Below are 18,739 nucleotides of genomic sequence, written 5' to 3' on the forward strand. Positions count from 1 at the left end.
TTACTAGGTATTTTTAAAATATCGTTTGCTAGGTTTCTCTGCATAGTTAGTTTTAAAATACAAACCTCTCTTCTATATTTGATATAATTTACTGCTACTATGGTACTTGTAACATTCAAACTTGGCTTCATAATTCCATTATTCCCTAAAAACAAATGGGGCATCCAAAAATCCTAAAGGGTGTAATTTTAGGTACAAGTCCAAAAGGGTTTTAGTTGCTGGTTTAGGGTGACTCGTTTTACCCGAGAGGGGTGTGTACGTTCAACAGTAAAAGCCGTCATTTTGGAAAGAGGCTGGAAGCCGTTATTAACCGGGAGTCTGTGCTGCACTTTCAGATTCTGGGCTGGGTCATTACCAGGGCCTCCTGCTCTAATAATAAAATGTCTAAAAATAGATTTTGGTGAATGCAGGGTATTTTATTTAATCCTGTCTGGGTCTGCACAGCTGCAGGGTTAGAGAGCTCATTCTCCTAGGAGTTTCACTCCAGTGACTAATACTGTAAACCCCGGTTCCTGGTAGGACTGTGTGACTGCTGCTCTCTGTTTGCACAGAACTCCCTGGAAACGGCAGCAACTACAGTGAAATGCAACTCGGGATGGAAATCTACGACCAATAGGGTAAACGCGTAAGCTTCTTGTGCTGATCGGTGGTTTTTATCGTTCACTGTCACTTGTAACGTTTTTGATAAAGTAGACTTTGAGTTTTGATTTAAAAAAAAAATAAAAAAAATTATATATGGTATTCGATTACAATGGCTTACAATCAACCAATGCACTAACTGATTCAACTTTTTTTTTAAAATAAATTACATTAGTTGATTAAAACAATCGAATACCATATTCAAACAGCAAAACAAAATCCAAACATTTTAAATACAAATGTAAAATGCACATACTTCTAGACAAGTTTAACAAAACATGAATGCAAGATCCTAATTTTCCAATTTCAGATTCACTACTCTGTAAATTCATATGAGACTATTGACTTAATTTAATTATAGCTTCAAATTACATTAGACTTGTTTGCCTGCTGCATGAAAGGATTGTTTCTTAAGAAATCTTCTTGCGCTCCCGCTGTGCACCCTGAAGCAGGGGCAGGGAGTAACCAGGCTGTTCTCAGAGTGCTGCTGGCTTCTCTGATCTGCACAGTCAGCTGTGGTTTCGCATGCTAGTCCCCTTCCCCTCTCGAGGGAAGTGCGCAAGCTGTCCAAAATAAAGAGAAGCATGGTGCCATTTCATTTTCCTATTCTCTAACATTGTGCAATGCAGGCCTGTTATTCACTCTCCTTTTTTTGTAGGCTCTGGTAAAATAGTCTAAGGAAGTTCTCCCTGAAGATGATTTAGTAATTTTGGACAGCACAGCAATCCTGTCCCGTTTTGATTTGTTTTTTTAAAACCACAGTGATTCAACAGCTGCAATGTCCTGAAGTATGCATGTCTTCACCTTGGCCTGTGCCAGAAAGCAAAGCTGTGTGTCCTCGAATTCCCAGCTACTTCATGTTTATTTTAAGCCAGTCTTTGCCTTCTTATCCCTGGCTCAAAGCTGCTCTGTGACCGAGAGGAATTCCAGGATCTATCTGGCTAAGTGAAGATCGGAGTTGCTGAGGTTTATAATTCTGAAATGTGTTTAAAGCTGTGTGAGGCAGATTGGGTATGGGAATTGGCCTTCCCAGTGGCTGATGCAAGGCATCCTGGGAGCATCGGGGCAGGGTTCGAAATAGAATTAGCTGGGATTCCTTCAGCCGCTACAGCCCTAAGAAAACATGCCTTGTCCTGAAATAAAAGGTCAAGCAGGCTCTTCTGCAGAAACAATTTTTCAAGAATAACCTTGGGATCTACAGTGGATAAGTCTGGGACACAGACAAATCCATAGCTATTTGTAGTACATTCTGGCTGTAAACTTTAGTTATTGGAATCATTTTCTTCATCTTCCTGGCCTACAATGAAAGAGCCATCACCCTTCATTAGAAGCCTGTGCATTTGCATTGTTCCAGGCTGCTGTAATAGAGGCGTTTGGCTTGCAGTTAAGCCCTGCTCCCCTGTCGTGCACTATGGCCTGCCCTCTGTAAAGGTGCAGGCTTTGAGGTGTGACCAGCTTCTGACGATCGTGAATCGCTAAATGATAAAAAAAAAAACCTATTGTGATCTAAAACCATCACAGATCCACTTCTGCTTGGTAACACTGACCTGCTTGTTAACACTGGATAGAAATATGGAGGAAAGCGTTTTGCATGTGTTTAGTGTGGCAGTGTTAATTCCTTCAACACTGCAGACCTGTGCACACCTACTTAAATAAACTAACATGGATAGCTACAGTATTATCAGTGAATTCTTTTTTGGTATAATTAGTAATCCTATGGTTCTCTCTTTGTAAAGTGCTGAAAGCGTTAGGATCATTTGAACAGACCCCACAGACATTTTCATATTCAGGGGATTTTACCGTAACAAATGGGCATTTGCACAGGATTTCTTGACTGTTTTATGATTTACTATTTCGTTGACGGGTGCGCCTGTAACATGATACTGTACTCACTGCATGTATTAACTTGTATATCTCTTTTCTCCTGTCTCTCTGCAGGGCGTATTCCCTGGTAGACTCCAGCCAGGTCTCCACCTTCCTCATCTCCATTCTCCTCATAGTCTACGGCAGCTTTAGGTAAGACTCTCCCCTCTCTGCGCTCTCGCCAACACTCCTGCTTCTGCTTGAGACTAATGCAGCTTGACGCTGCTGTAGGGGAGCCGGCTCTGGTGGGGTTTTACAGAAGATCTTCAGATGTTACGTTAGCTCCATCTTTTTGGACTCTTCTTGTTTCCCCCTGTGGGTGTGGGTGTGTGTGTGTGTCTTTCCTCTGAGCCAGTTTGCAGCACAGACTTGGAAGTCTTACTCCAACAAGGCTTCGCCTCCATCGACACCACGAAGCCGGGCTGTAGCCGTGGGATCTGTTCTGTTCCCAATAAACCAAGGAAACAAACCTTAAATAAAGGTGCACCTTGTGCAGAAATAAACAATGCTGCTTGTGCAGTCTTCCAATGGTTGCTGAACTTTGGAAACTATCTGCTTGCTCCTCTGGCATGTTCACGGCTCCTCAGTTTTTTGAATTCCCAGCTGAGGCTGGTTCGATCTCGGCCCGGTGACGTCGACAATAAGCACACCTGATTTTAAAATGATTCAGTAGCAGATGGAAACAAGCTTGGAAGGGGCTGAAGCATGCTTGAAAGAAGCTTTAGTACCCAAACACAGGGGCGGTAGGGAGGTGTCGGAAACCAAAGGCAGACGTTTTCAAGAAAGAAGCAGAAACCGTATTAAAAGCACGTCTTCTCATTCCGGAGTGTTGTTTTTATCCAGAACTAGCACTCGTACGGGCATCGCACGGTAGAATTAGTTTTAAATTTAGCATTTTTTAAATAGTCGCTCGCAAAAAGCTGTAATCTGTGTTTAACCCAGTCCATCTCCAAAACTGCTCATTTCAGAGGCTTGGACAGAGCTGGTATACTGCGGGAATGTTTTATAATTGATGCTTTTCTCCCAAAGCAGCTGAAAAAACACTGAACAAACTTTGATCGGCTCCCAACAAACGAGTCCCCCCGCAGTCCCTGTGGTTCCCTGTGAATACAGATGCTCAGTGTGTGTCGCTGGCTCGCAGTCTCCTCCTGGGTTGGCTCAGTCTGAATTCTAGGCACAACTGCACTAAATGGTCTTGCTGGGTTTATCCCTTTTTGAAATGTTTTCCCTGTAGAAAGTGTTTTAAGTGCTTTAACTCTGGGAGGGGGTGCAGTCAGTTTGACGCTCAAAGGCAGGTATAACCCCAGTAGTGTTGACTGGGTGTTGCTTCTATAGCTTGTTTTGTAGAGCTTGTAGAATTTTGCCGGTGTCAGTTTGAATAGTTACAGAAATGAACCCCCCCCCCCCCCCACACCCGGTGATGCACCGCTTGTCTTGTGATTGGGACCCTGCAAAAAGGAACAATGCAGGGGCTGGCTGTAGACCTGTATACCTTAAAGGATCGCCTAGAGATACGAGTTTACCTGTTTGTTTATTTATGCTTTTCATTGTGTGGTAACCCAGCGTGCAGTATGATGTGGTAGGTAGTTTCGTAGTTGGTGTGGTATGTGGTTAGTTTTGCAACCTCCCACTACACAAACAAAGTAAGCACGCCAGCCCCTTTCTGTTGTATCTAGTAAGCCACATTGTTGGTATCTGTTTATTTTTATTATAGTAATCCATCACGTGTCGGACTGCGGTGGGACCAGAGTCAGGGCGGAGATCTAAAAAGTCTGATAAATGAATCCTGTTTTAAATACCATTATACACAGCTGTAACAATTACTATATTCACTCAATTATTGTTTTGAGATTCAGCTTGTATTGGGGAGCTCCCCTAAATCCCTTGCTTGGAAAGATACTGGGTATTAATGCTTGTGACAGAGTAGCCGTGTGGGTGCAGGGATGGAAATAAGGCTCCCATTGCATAGCAGTTTGATCCATTCCTGGTTTTACTAAGCATTTAAGACACACCTAGCACTTGTTACCTATACACTGGGGCTAATCGGGCTCATTTTAAAACCTGGAATGCGTATAAGTGCTATGCACTAGGAGTCTTATTTCCATTCGCTGCCGAGTGACAGGTAGGAGATCGAGACGGATGGTGAAGTTGATACGCCCCCTGCAGGCGAACAGGATTTATTTACATATCAACACACTGAACAGCTCGCGCGACACTGCCAGGAATGGCAGCGCATGGAGCGCATGGAGCACATACAACACACTGTATGATAAACTTTGGTAGGACCTACAATCTCTGTTCAATAATAAACATAGAATGCCTATCTTCATGTTTACTAGCCTTTTGGAAATTCAAATCCTGACTCCCGTTGTTACATAGTCACTTCAGCTATTCCAGTATTGCGAAAACCATCGATCTTGTGGCTAAAAAAAATCCTAGTTAAACGAGGGGTGAGGAAAGCAGTCGCTGGGAATCCACTTTCCAAATTGCAGCATGTTCTTGGTTTATTTATTTAGAAAGTAAGTTTCACATCGGTGATATGGTGTGTTGATGTGGGAAACGTACTTTCTAATCACTACTATAGTCTATTTTATTTTATTGTTTATTTAAGAAGTCCCGCACCACACAGGCCTTTTCCTGAACTTTACAGCAGCGAGATCAAGCAGCAGGATTGAATTTTAGTGCATTTGGGCTTTTAGATTAAATCTAGAAATATCAAGCACCCAAGGGGTTCGTCTGGAATGTGCTGCTACTAAAGTGTGTGTTTGTTCACGCAGTCTCTGGGTTTTCAGTGTGCCAAGGTCAGATTGTATAAAGTGCTCAGCAATTAGCTGTGGTTCATAGACTGACCGTGTGATACTAAAGGGGGGGCTGCACCTGGACTAGAAGCTGCCCTGGACACGTGTGTGTGTGTGAGTGTGCGTGTGTGCCAAATCTGCAGTTCTAAAAATGTTAGTGGAGTGGATGACTATCATGAATGTGTTGGGAATCTGTGTGCCCAGTGTTGTCTCGTCTTTTTGTTTAATTGTTGATTTTTGTCCTGGGTGTTTTCGCCAATCAATATTTCTAATGAAATGAACTTGTGTTGTGCCTGTCGTGAGGATTGCTCGCCTGTGGAAGGCGGTTGTGTGGGACTGTGCAGATTAGGAGCTCAATCCTGTTTCTCTTCCCTTTACCCCTCTGCAGGTCCTTAAACATGGACTTGGAGAACCAGGACAAGGACAAGGATGGGAATGTCATGTCGCAGGGAACGTTTAATGCCAACGCCAGCAACAACAGTGAGTGTTGTGAAGTAGAGTCCAGTCCTTGAGAGCCGTTACCACTGTTAGATACACACCCCCGTTCTGAACAAGTGAAACCATTCCAAAGCGGTGGGCATTTAAACCCAATAAAATAACCAGAGCCCTACATACAGGGTGGGGGTCAATTCCTGTCTTTCAATTCCACTTCCTTTTTAAAATCAATTCCGTCATTGATCACAATTGCAATCGGCAGCATTCTGTTAAAATGAGCTTCTCACAGTGGCAACACGTCACTTAAGCCGAAGTCGCTGTCAAATGAAAGCTGTTGAACAATCACAAGTCTCTAACATGTCCGTTCCAATTCCATCGATTTTAACTTCCCCATTCCTGTTAAAGGAATTGGAAATGGAGCCAGCCCTTCCTACATCTCGGATGCCTCTTCTGGAAGAGCGGCAGGGCCTGCTCCCTCGCTCCGCTGTGCTCCTGCAGGACTTCCAGAAGAGCTCTCCTGCTCTACCTGCCTGGAGGAGCACTAAAGAGCTCTTCAGTTACTCAGTGTGACTTTGTCAGCTGCAGTGCCGGCGGCTACAAAGCGATTTCATCGCGCACAGCCCCGTCATCCCCTCTCTGTTCTGAGCATCCCTTTAGGGAGAGCTGTGCCGCTAGTCTCAAACGGGACCCATAGACTGGCACTAAAATGAAGAGATGCGTTTTAGTGTTTATTTTTTCTCCCCTGATTTGGCTTTAAAATGGCTTTTGATTCTCATCCCCAGCGGTGTGTTGTGTTCCAGGTATTCAGACTATCGACTCGACCCAGGCGCTGTTCCTGCCCATCGGAGCCTCCGTCTCCCTGCTCGTCATGTTCTTTTTCTTCGACTCCGTACAGGTGGTCTTCACGATCTGCACGGCAGGTACGCTCGCAGCTTTACTCTGGCATTATTCCCGTAGTGGTTTGAAATGGAGGTAGATTAACAAATAAAACATCGTTTTTTACATTAATATACAGGGTGATTTTAGAAAGTAAGTTTAGCACATCCATGATCTGGTGCGTTGATGTGGTTCTAATCACCCTGTTTTTTTTTTTTTGTTTTTTTAATGCACGATTTTGAACAAAGGATATACCTTTTATTTCAACCACTGGTTTGGCAAATCCTTGCTCCGGTGATAATGGCTACACGGCATTCCTGATTGGATCTGTCCGGTTAATAACATCATCTTGGGGAGCAATACAATGTCTTTACTGAGGCTGCTTTTATTTATTTATTTATTTATTTATTTATTTATTTATTTCCTCTCGTCTAGCTGCATTTAATAATGCATTTCTAAGATGACACAATAAATCAGTGGGAAGTCTCCCCTGAGCAGGAGATCTCTCTGCTCTTTCAGAGCTGCTGGTTTCTCTGAGGGGATCGACTCTCCGTTGTGTGTGTGCTTTGTGAGATTCTCAATTCCCACCCTCTAGCGCTTCACACAGATGGAAATAAGGAGTGGGGGAGAGTTTTAGTGGAAAACCGTTTCTGAATCTCGAAGGAGGGATGATAAAAGGCTTTTCTGTTGTTTTTATAAAATGTTGTTCCTCAAAGAAATGCCGCAACGGCCCAAAGCAGACAGACTGTGTGGGCAAATGGTCATTTAAGGACAACCTTTGTATTACGTACCGTAATTCCAACAGTGCAACCTTTCTCTCCTCCTGCAGTTCTCGCAACGATAGCCTTTGCCTTCCTGCTCCTACCGATGTGCCAGTATCTAACAAGACCCTGCTCCCCTCAGAACAAGTAAGAGATCTCCCTTGTCCTAGCTGAGCTGCACGTCAGAGCCACGGTCAATTCCTGATTCCACTTCATTTTTAAAACCTGTTCCCTTTTAATCAGTTTCAGCACATCATTGATCACAATTACAATTCGCAGTATTCTGTTTAAAATGAGCTTCTCACAAGTGGCAACTAATTTCAAAAATTTAATTCATTGTTAGTCAATTAAATTGGCTTCGAATGAAAGCAGTTGAACAAGCAAAATATAAATTCCAATTCCTTCAAACACTCAAACTAGCCCCAGGGCTGGCTGCAGATCAGTGGTGACTCAAGCCTTGTTTCCACATCCGTGCTCCTAAAACAGTTTTGGTTTTCAGATGAACTGGATTTAAATAGCTGTAGAACAGGAAAATCTCTTGTGTTTTTTTTGTTTTGGAAATGCAACAACGCTGCTGGACTTTTGAGGGGGGGTGGGGGAGGAACTTTCCGCAAGTCTTTAAAAGGTGACATTTTAGATAAGCTTATTTTAAAAAGTGTCATGTGTTTTTTTTTTTTTTTTTTTAAAGAATGCTGCCACGTCGTGGATAGAAAGGAGATCATTGTGCTCTGGTGAGGGTTGTGTGGTGGAGACAGGGTGTGCAGGATGCTCTGCAGCAGTAATGAGATGAGTGTTTGTGTGCTTGTGTTTGCAGAATCTCCTTCGGCTGCTGTGGTAGGTTCACTGCTGCGGAGCTGCTCTCCTTCTCCCTGTCTGTGATGCTGGTCCTCATCTGGGTGCTGACCGGGCACTGGCTGCTGATGGACGGTAAGGCCCTGCACAGCTCCCCTGGTGCTGTGTCTCCACCTGCTGGGCTCGGCTGGGCTGGACTGGCAGGTAGCGGGTGTGTTGGTCAGCAACACCTACCCCTGCACATCCCCTTCCTGACTGAGCCAGAAATAACAAAGCCTGCTAACCTTAGCTATTCACGGTGGCAACGGCCAGGCCAGTTTTATACGTATATGTGATGAGATGTAGAAATCAGTGTAGTGACTGACTGGTTCACTCTTATGAAAAGACCTGTAACCCTGTGATTTAGTCTTTTATCTCTTTACCTGTCCCTGATGAAGCCTGCCCCATTATATACATGAGCTCGAACCCGCATCAGCTTGTGTTTTATGTACATTTCTTGTTAATACAGTAAGTGTGGATATTTCCATTACTGGTATGTAGATTTCCCTCCTTTTCAGTTCTTTTTAAGTCTTCGTAGAAGCATTTCTCTACGGCCTATATCATCTCCTCATCTTTACGAGAATGCTTTGAGGAGATTTTCATGAGATATCCTTTTATCCTGAGAGAGAGAGAGGTGCATTAAGTACTTTCACAGACAAAGATTAAATTCTCCATCCCTCTCTGATTAAAATGCCTGCTCTGCGTTGCACTGGAGTGGATTTATAGACTGGAGGTCTCCCTGCTCGGACCCCTCCAACAGTAACCCATTCATCAGAATTATCAATGCAGTGCTGCCTCGATATTTCATTATATTTAATAGAATTAAATAGATTGTATATGCATTTATATAGAACTCCTATTTAAATAGCAACATATGAGATTTGCATTCCGATCTCAATAACTAGTATGACCTGCTGAGCTTTGCTATCCTGCACCAATAATACCCACCCTGCCTGCCTCCTTAAAAAAAAAAATCTCTACAAGGCACAAGCGGATGAAGGATACGGCTGCTTGAAATGCAGGGCTGTAGTTCCTTGGACAGCTTCTTGGCGAGTGATGCCAGAGATGATAGGAACGTTAGATATCGTCTGTGGAGACCTGATGGGAGAGCATTAATTAGTCCCAGGGAAACGTTACAATCCAGGCCAGCTCCCGTTTGTGTGGCATAGCCGGCTGTTTGTTTGTGGGCTCCAGCAGGGTTGACCGAAATTAGAGGTGTAAATAAAACCTCCCTGTCACAGCCTGTCTAAATATAGGCGGGTAAGCGGCTCGAAGAATCCCGGCTGATGTTGTCAACGTGACGAGCTCACGCTCGGGGTAAGAATGTTAGCAGATTAGCTTCGAAACCTAAGCCTGTGGCTTTGTGAGCAGCTAAGCACCACACTGACTTGAAGCGCAGCAGCATTGTACTCGGGTAATCTGCTCTGAGGAGCTCTCGGCTGTTTACTTGGGCCTTTGAGGGCCACACCTGTGCAATACAGCAGTCAGTCCCTGAGTGCTGCATGGTGATGATGATGATGATGATGGGATACAGCAGTCAGTCCCTGAGTGCTGCATGGTGATGATGATGATGATGATGGGATACAGCAGTCAGTCCCTGAGTGCTGCATGGTGATGATGATGATGATGATGGGATACAGCAGTCAGTCCCTGAGTGCTGCATGGTGATGATGGGATACTGCCGTGGGGCTCGCTAGTTGGTGTCTGTTGCTAGAACTTGATCTAATCTCTTAAGCCTGTTTGCTGTTTGTCAGAACAGTAGCTGATGAAGTGAGACGAGGAACCATTTAAGATACAGATTGTAATGTGTGGTTTGTTTTTTTTAATTGGCTTCAGATTTTAGGACGCAGCGGTATTCTGTGATTCTCGAGTTCGATGACGTGTCTCGTATAATAAAACGTGTTCAGATGGTGACTGTTAAGAGATTGCTTTTAAATTGGATTCTCATTTTGAGTACTGTGAATGTAGGTCAGTGACACCCGATTGGCTAAGCTATTAAAGGCTCGTGTCTCTCTCTCTCTCTCTCTCTCTCTCTCTCTCTCTCTCTCTCTCTCTCTCTCTCTCTCTCTCTCTCTCTCTCTCTCTCTCTCTCCATCCCATGTGTAATTATGCATCACTCTGGTGCGCTAAACCCTAGCTGCTCATGAATAATTCTTCTGATATTCCCTGAACAGAGAGTTACAGCTCTGGCTCATGTCTCTTCATATTAATTTAGAAAGACTCCTTAGTTATTTCTGTAGAAGATTCCCTCTTGATTTCTAGATGCCTGTGCTGTAGTTGTTAAAAGTATGCATAAATAACCAAGTTCTCTTTTTAGATATGAAGAAACTTGATATTAAAAACAATGATGATTTTCTATACAGGAACTAGTACTGATAGCCTTACCCAAAGCACAGGCCTTTTTAAAATAAATCGCTGCTGGAACTGCCAAATTTGCAATGGGCTTCCGTTCTTTCATCAGATGGGTATCCAGTGTTTTATCCAATTCCTTTTCTATGTAATCTAGACCAGGTGGGTGGCTGGATTACATGATTTATCTTCCGCTTCCTTTTGTGTTTTTATAGCATCGAACATGACATGCACCCATGTGTAATGCGACCCTCAAAGTGCTTTGATCGGGTACGATTGGGAGCGGTTGTGCTGAATTGTGTGCAGAGATCTCTTGACCGCACTGGGCATTTCTAGAGCAGGAGTACAAATCAGTCGTTTGATCCCACCCTCTGTTAATCTCTGAAGAGATTACATACAGATGAAGGGAGTAGCTGCTTATCCCTCCTCGCTAGCACACAGGCTAAACGTTAATACACCCAGGTCAGTGCTGGTTCACATGCCACAGACACGGAGAGCATCCCTGATCTGCCCTGTTACTAACAGCTGGCCTCTGGTCGAAGTGGCTGTGTAGCTGCACAGTAACGCAAAGCTGTCTAGGGAATGGATTGGTAATGGGACTTTGTATCTGAAGAGCTACAGCATCATAGCCAGCCTCTCGTTCTGCAGAACTAGACTGGCCGTGTAGGTTTGCGCAGCGCAAGGATTAATCACTTGGCTGTTTTCAGTTCATATCAACATTGTTTATTTTTAAAAACCTCTGTAAACCTTTGAATTGAGTGCGATTTACCGGGTCCAATCCCTTCATAATCTTGTCTGCCTGATTCCTAGACCATTCATATACAGAACCATGTGGACGAGGATTGAGTTCGTTTAGAACGGCAATATAAAATTATATCTGAACTCCGATTTAGAGACCGCCTTCGTGCCTTGATGTTAAAAGTAGCTGTTTTTAACTTATTTTCTGTAGTTTTTATATTTAGATTGATCCCAAAAAAATCAGGTAAAACAAAAAAAAACCACTGTAGTTTTTGTTAACGGTGTTGAAAATCCCAATGCTTTGTTTCAGCAGTTAGGTGAGCTGCTGTGATGCGTTCATCTCTCTGTGTGCTTCTCCCCAGCTCTGGCCATGGGCCTGTGTGTCGCCATGATCGCCTTCGTCCGGCTGCCAAGCCTGAAGGTCTCCTGCTTGTTGCTGTCCGGCCTGCTGATCTACGATGTGTTCTGGGTGAGTCCCTGCGTTAGGGCTGGTTCATTCGTCTCCTCTCTAAGGGCTGGTTCATACGTCTGTCGCAGATGAATGCGATACATCGGGCGCAGACCGCAATAAAACCTGTGCAGCTTCACAAGCTGCTGTACGAAGGACGCGTCGTGTCGCAGCCCTTTTGACTTAATTGGCAGAATTGGGAAAAATTTACGTTTTAGGAGATGTGCCGAGTTTGTATCCCTTGTACATCCCTTGAATAATACACACCAACGCTGTTTCTATTATTTGGGCATCTCTATATTCTTTAAGTGAGGGTTTATATAAATGTGGATGTTTACAAACCTCTATTGAAAGTTCCTCAAAGCTTACGACCTTGCAGCGAACGTTGACATTTTTCATCATCCGACCCCGTGCGATTTTGAGGTCGCAGACGCATGAGAAAAGGCTGTACGACTTTGCAAGAGAGACACGAGTGTGGATGACGTAATTCGGACCTGTCGCATGGACAGAGACCCTCGACTCTATCGGAGTCTGAAGTGTGAACCAGCCTGAACTCTCGACCGTTTCCTCCCTGCAGGTCTTCTTCTCAGCCTACATCTTCAGCAGCAACGTGATGGTGAAAGTGGCCACGCAGCCTGCAGACAACCCCCTGGACGTGCTGTCCCGAAAACTGCACCTGGGCCCCAACGTGGGCCGGGACATCCCGCGGCTATCGCTGCCTGGCAAGCTAGTCTTCCCTAGGTAAGGGGGCAGGGGGTTCCTTTTAACTGTTTACAGCAACTCCTAGAAATAGTTTTAAAGTGCATTTCCCTATATGAAATCGGACATTGGAAAATGAAATGGTCTTTTGTGTTCAGTGCATGTGTGGGGTGTGTGTTTTTTTTTTTTCCTTCTGTCTGCATCAGCAGTTTAATACATTAAATGCAGGTGTTTATTTGACACAGGTTTTACGTTTTTTAAATTTTAAAACTAACCATTTGTGTTGGTGCGCTCAGACGCTCACTCACTTTTTTGTTTCCTTTGTTTGTGACGGGGATGGCTCACCTTCTATTTTCCACAGCTCCAGTGGAAGCCACTTCTCCATGCTGGGGATCGGAGACATTGTGATGCCGGGGCTGCTGCTCTGCTTCGTGCTGCGTTACGACAACTACAAGAAGCAGGCCAACGGGGAGGCGCCCGGCACCCCCAACACCCCGGGGCGCATGAACAAGGTCTCCTACTTCCACTGCACGCTCATCGGATACTTCGTGGGTAAGCAGGAAGGCCCCTTTTGTACGATTTTATTGTCAAATAAACCCTTTTTAGAAAGCTCACTGCTTTTCAGTGGGTGGATGTGATGATGCACTACGGTCACGTTACGAAATACGATGAGTTACAAAAACCATCTTTGTGTAACGTGTGATGACAGCAAGTGATCATTTATGATGGACTATTTTGTTAAATGAGATTTGGGGAGGGGGGGGTGAGAGAGAAATATATTCACGCCAAGCATGAATCACGCATGCCTGTTTAACATTGCTGGAACCGTTTTGTGGACTGCAAGTTTGTCGCAGTGCATTGTGTTGTAATCGAGATGTGTATCACCCCTCCTCTTCCTTGCATGGAGGATGCTGTGGTTGGAGAGGTGCTCCTGTGGCCTGACTCTCTGTCTCTGCAGGTCTGCTGACGGCGACGGTTGCCTCCCGGATTCACCGCGCGGCTCAGCCTGCTCTCCTGTACCTCGTTCCCTTCACCCTGCTGCCTCTGCTGACCATGGCCTACCTGAAGGTGAGCACACGCACTGAGTCACGCAGGAGCAAAACCTCCAGCAACAAGAACAGTGATAATGACAATAATCTATTCATTTAATTGTCCCTGTATAGGTTTAATGACATTTTTATGTAAACTCATCAACTTTGTTGGCTGCTCCTGACCTGTGTGTGTCTCTAACCTCTGACCCTCCACCCAAGTGGAAAGAAGTAGAGCAAGCTGTGAAAAAAGCAAGGGCTTCATCATCTCCAGGGCCTAATGGAGTTCTGTACAGTGTACAAGAGTGCTTCAGGAGTTCTACGAATCCTGTGGAACGTGACGAAAGTGGCGTGGGAAAAACAGGTTGTACCAAGAGCATGGTGCCGAGCAGTTGGAGTCTTTTATACCTAAAGAAAAAGATTCTACAAGCATCAGTCAGTTTCACCCTGTTTCCCTATTAAACGTAGAAGGCAAGATTTTCTTCAGCATTATTGCTCAGAGATTGTCAACTTACCTATTAAAGAACTGCTTCATTGACACTTCAATACAAAAAGCGGGCATTCCAGGTTCCCCAGGATGCTTAGAACACATCAATGTGATCTGGCAACAAATTCAATCAGCTAAAAAGGAGAGGAAGGAGCTCCATGTGACATTCCTGGATTTGGCTAATGCATATGGTTCAGTGCCACATGAACTACTTCTAACAAATTTAGTGAAAGCCTACTTTGGAGATTTGCAATTTTGTTTTTCAAATTCAGAATTCAGCACTACATGGCAATGTCTAGAAATTGTTATAATGGCAGGATGCACCATTTCTCCACTGGCTTTTACCATGGCAATGGAAGTAATCATTAGGGCATCAAAATGGGTAGTGGGAGGAGAGAGCTTGGCTTCTGGAATGCGACTGCCACCAATTCGAGCATACATGGATGACATGACAACCATGACTACAACAGTAGCCGGAAGCTTTAATCAGTTCATATGTCAGGAAATGGTTGGGAGTTCCACGCTGTCTCAGCAGAGTCGGACTTTATGGTAAAGGAATACTGCAGCTACCAGTCTCCGCTCCAACCGAGGAGTTTGTGCGCCAAGGTCATGGTAGAGTCATGCGACGAATGCGCAAGGGAGGCAGCACCTGTGTTGAAAACTGGAAGAAAGTGGGCGGCAAAGAAAGCCGTGTAAGATGAAACACCGAGGATGGACGGTGCCCACTTGAAGACCCCAGAGATGTACCCTACTTAGCTCAATCCAGACGGTTGTCATGCTGATGAGCTGGGGAGACCGCACTGTGGTTGATCCCTGGAGCCAGCATCGCAGCCGTTGTGTGTGCTGATGCGCTGGGGAGGCAAAATAAGCTGATCCCTGGAGCCAGTATTACACTTCAGTGATCACCACCAGGCAGAAGGATATCTACATCATTGGATGGAAAGAAACGCAAATGGCTGGAGATGCAGATGGATCACATTAGTTTACTGTAAAGCTATGTCGTAGTTGAGTTCAAATCAGCATGAAGTTTTAACATCTACTCCTATGTAATGGAAATCTCTCGACAGTGTGTGTGTGTGTGTGTCTGTCTCTGCTCTAGCTTGTGTGTGTCTCTGCTCTAGCCTCTCTGTGTGTGTTCTCTGCTCTAGCCTCTCTGTGTGTGTGTTCTCTGCTCTAGCCTGTGTGTGTCTCTGCTGTAGCCTGTGTGTTCTCTGCTCTAGCCTCTCTGTGTGTGTTCTCTGCTCTAGCCTGTGTGTTCTCTGCTCTAACCTGTGTGTTCTGTGCTCTAACCTGTGTGTGTTCTCTCGACAGGGGGACTTGCGGCGCATGTGGTCGGAGCCCTTCCACTCCAAGGCGGGCAGCTCTCGCTTCCTGGAGGTATGATGGGGCCCCGTGGCCCGCGAGCCAGCCAGCGTGTGCATGGACTGGTGCAGAGAAGCTACTGGGTGCCCAAGGGTTTGTGTCTTGTGGTTTTGTTTTCTCATCTCGCCCAAACCGGTGCTTTTTTTTAAGGCATTAAAGAAATAGGAATTACTTTTACGACGACGAGAAGGAAAGACAAGGAAGGAAGGAAGGAAAGAGGACCCTGTGGGCGGTTTTATTCCATTCCGTTTTCTTGTTAAGGAACTCAATCCCTGTGCGGTTTACAAACAAACCCCATTCCCACTCTCTGGACTAGCCATGGTGTCCGAGCCCAGCCATGGAAACTTCACACTGCAGACCACCACCACCTTTATAATTATTATTGTTATTGTTATTGCTGTTATTGTTACATTTTCTTTCTTTTTTTGAAAGGGGGGGGAAAGGCAGATTTAAAGTGGTGAACATTTAGCTGCTGGACTGTCAAAGATAAATGAAGAAGGAAAAAGGGGACCAGAATCTAGTCTTGTCTATAGCTCTCTCTCTCTCTCTCTCTCGCTCTTTGATTTTAATGGAGATTTCCTGTTGCGTGTGTTGACTTGTGTCGTCCCCTGTCCCCCCCAACTGTGACGAGTGGGTTCTGTTGTGGTATGGATACTGCGTTTCAAATTCCCTTGCCACCTAGTGTTGTGTTGACGTGAAACCATAGGTGGTGTGTGTGTGTGTCTGTCTATATATATGTGTGTGTGTGTGTGTGTATGTGTGTGTATATATATATATATATATATATATATATATATATATATATATATATATATATATATATATATGTATATATATATATGTATATATATATATATATATATATATATATATATATATATATATATATATATATATATATAATGTATGTATATATATATATATGTATGTGTGTGTGTATGTATGTATGTATGTATGTATGTATATATATGTATATATATATATATATATATATATATATATATATATATATATATATATATATATATATATATATATATATAAATAAATATATATACACATTATAATTACACACACCACTCCAAGGCAAAATCATGTTGTGTAGAAGGCTTTGGCTGTCTGCTGTAAATGTAAGCATGTCTAGCGGTTAAATATGGCTTCCTTGTATAGTATAATTCCTATGCCCCAGCCTCTGCCTCACACAGTTTTAAAAACAAACCTGTACCCTTTTTTTCTGTGGGGGTCACAAATTATGATTATGTACTAAAAAACGAAATCATGCGTACAGAGTTTTCAAAGTGAATTTTGTTGCAGTCCATGCATGTATTCCAGCAGTTTAGCCGTATTGTCTCGGGTCTGTTTCTGTCCATTTGTAAACGGCTTCTTCTGAAGTAGTTCAGCCCCTAGCCTCCCCTCTCCCTTTGTTGAATCACGGACCATGTCTTCAGTAATGTTCTGGCTGTGTGGGGGGTCTCTTCTCCACAGAGTACATTTTAATTGGACACTACTGAATCTGTTTAAGCAAACCATAAACAATGGAAGCCACAATGAAAGGCTGTGTTGTGAGTGTGGCTGTAAACAGGTGGCACTTCATGTCAGCTGGCTTTTTCGTGCGAGAGTACCACAGCACTGGGAGGCCGTGCTTCTGAGTCGGCAGTATGGGTCAGTATTTGTTTCCCCTGACCCCGCGGAGTACTTGGAACAGTCCAGTGCAGCGTGCGTGGCGATGTGTGTGTGTGTGTGAACGTGCTTCGATTTTTATTTGAATACTCAACTCGGGTCTGCACCTGCTCAGAAACTGAAATCAAAACCGAACTAGGGACTGAAAAAAATATATATATTTAAAAAAAAAAAAAAAAAAAAAGTGGAAAATGTTGTCTTAAGCTGTAATGTGGGAATGTTTTTATGTATTTTTTTTTTAAACATAAGTTCTAGGGGTCATGTTTGGACCCCCCTCCCCCTCTTCAGGTGTAGAGCATTCCAGCCCGTGTCCATGGCTATGTGCACAGGGAGGTTACAGGAGCGCTGTGCTGGGGTGATAGTCTGGGTCCTGCAGCTTTAGCGGGAGTTCAAATCCAATCCGCTTCTCTTCACACAAAGCCCCTCGCTATTTAAACAGCCCCCCCCTACCATATAAAAGCTGGTACAAAACCGATAGAATAATGTTCAAAAGATTGATGTCGTCATTTGAAAAGGGAGATCGCATTTGTGTTTTTGGCTCCCATGTCAGTGTAGAGATGGGGACGGAGGGCCTGTGAGCTCGGCATTCCTTTCACCAACGTTACCTTTTTACAGAACTGGCAGCACTCCCTGGTCACGACCTGGAATTCAAACCCGCTGCCCCTCTACAAAGACTGGGTTTGTAAAAACAAAGCGCCTCTCTCCCTCTCCCAGAAGGTGGCCTGCCTCGCACCGAGCCCGGAGTGTAATGTGTTTCCATGGTGGTGTTCTGCAGCATGCTGCTCATTCCAGTGGATGGTTCTGGGGTGGGGGGAGGGATGGAAAGCCCATGGAAGTTGACTGTGTTGTCGGACCCTGTGCTCTCGCTGCAAGGTTAGCCCCTCCTGATTGTGCGTCCTGCACTTTGTTACCAGCACTGTACTGTACTGCACCGCACTTGCAGATCCTGGACCGCACCACTGCTAAGGGCAAGGCAGTGAATATAGTGTTGAACTGATTTTAATGCAAGACTATACAACCACCACCACCACATGTTTCGTTTTGGATAGTGTTTGTTTTCTTTCTTTTTAAATGGAAGAGTGGTTTTCTTTTTATCCCATTAATCGTATGGTTTTTGTGCCGTAGAGTAGAAATTACATTTTATACACTTTGGCTCTTTTAACAAGAGCTGTTCTATTCAACAGTGAAATAATAAAAAAAAACGAAAGGAATCTGTAACCCATTGTGTAGTGATCAAGGAACCGCTAACCTGAGCGAAACCGTTTCCTCTTTAACCTCATCAGTTGGGATTCCTTTGTAAATAAAGATGAAATCTAACTGTAAATCTGTGTTTGTGGTCTTTGCTGGTTTGTATCCTTCAAAGGGAGCTGAAGGGAAGGGGCTGCTGCAGTGCACACGTCTCTCCAGCTCGCCAGGGTAGTGCTGACTGACCTCTTACAGAAACACTGGGACCAAGTTATGTTCTGTTTGCACCCATGCAGCGTGCGGCTGTAACCTGTGTGCAAAACAACTCTTTTTATAAAGTGCCCTTCACACCATGGCATCACAGAGTGCTGCACAAAGTTCAAAACGAAATGGTTCATGTGGTACTACAAGACACATCAGGTACAACCAATTATTTAAAAGCACATTCAAAAAAGCATGTCTTCAATTTAGATTTAAAAAGAATCCAGTGTTTCAGCCGGCCTAATGGTAACCGGTTCCACGAGGGAGGAGCCCAGCAGCACTGAGCTCCGGCTGCAGCT

At 44.3% G+C, this 18,739-nt stretch overlaps 1 protein-coding gene across 2 annotated transcripts in view; it reads left to right on the top strand.

The window, feature by feature from the left end:
* Positions 1 to 15,734, top strand: part of LOC131699014 (signal peptide peptidase-like 3) — a 27,140-nt gene extending 11,406 nt beyond the window's left edge. The window contains exons 2-11 of one of the 2 annotated variants that reach the window (XM_058994274.1): positions 2,578 to 2,655; positions 5,689 to 5,780; positions 6,518 to 6,655; positions 7,441 to 7,519; positions 8,187 to 8,299; positions 11,653 to 11,759; positions 12,316 to 12,479; positions 12,799 to 12,989; positions 13,396 to 13,505; positions 15,264 to 15,734. In XM_058994274.1, coding sequence (XP_058850257.1) covers positions 2,578 to 2,655; positions 5,689 to 5,780; positions 6,518 to 6,655; positions 7,441 to 7,519; positions 8,187 to 8,299; positions 11,653 to 11,759; positions 12,316 to 12,479; positions 12,799 to 12,989; positions 13,396 to 13,505; positions 15,264 to 15,335 — 1,144 coding nt within the window. In that variant the 3' untranslated portion in view covers positions 15,336 to 15,734. The remainder of the gene's footprint in view (positions 1 to 2,577; positions 2,656 to 5,688; positions 5,781 to 6,517; positions 6,656 to 7,440; positions 7,520 to 8,186; positions 8,300 to 11,652; positions 11,760 to 12,315; positions 12,480 to 12,798; positions 12,990 to 13,395; positions 13,506 to 15,263) is intronic. The other variant, XM_058994275.1, reaches the window with a different exon arrangement.
* The last annotated feature ends 3,005 nt before the right edge of the window (positions 15,735 to 18,739 follow it).

Source organism: Acipenser ruthenus, chromosome 21, assembly GCF_902713425.1.
Source record: "Acipenser ruthenus chromosome 21, fAciRut3.2 maternal haplotype, whole genome shotgun sequence".
Taxonomy (NCBI): Eukaryota; Metazoa; Chordata; class Actinopteri; order Acipenseriformes; family Acipenseridae; genus Acipenser; species Acipenser ruthenus.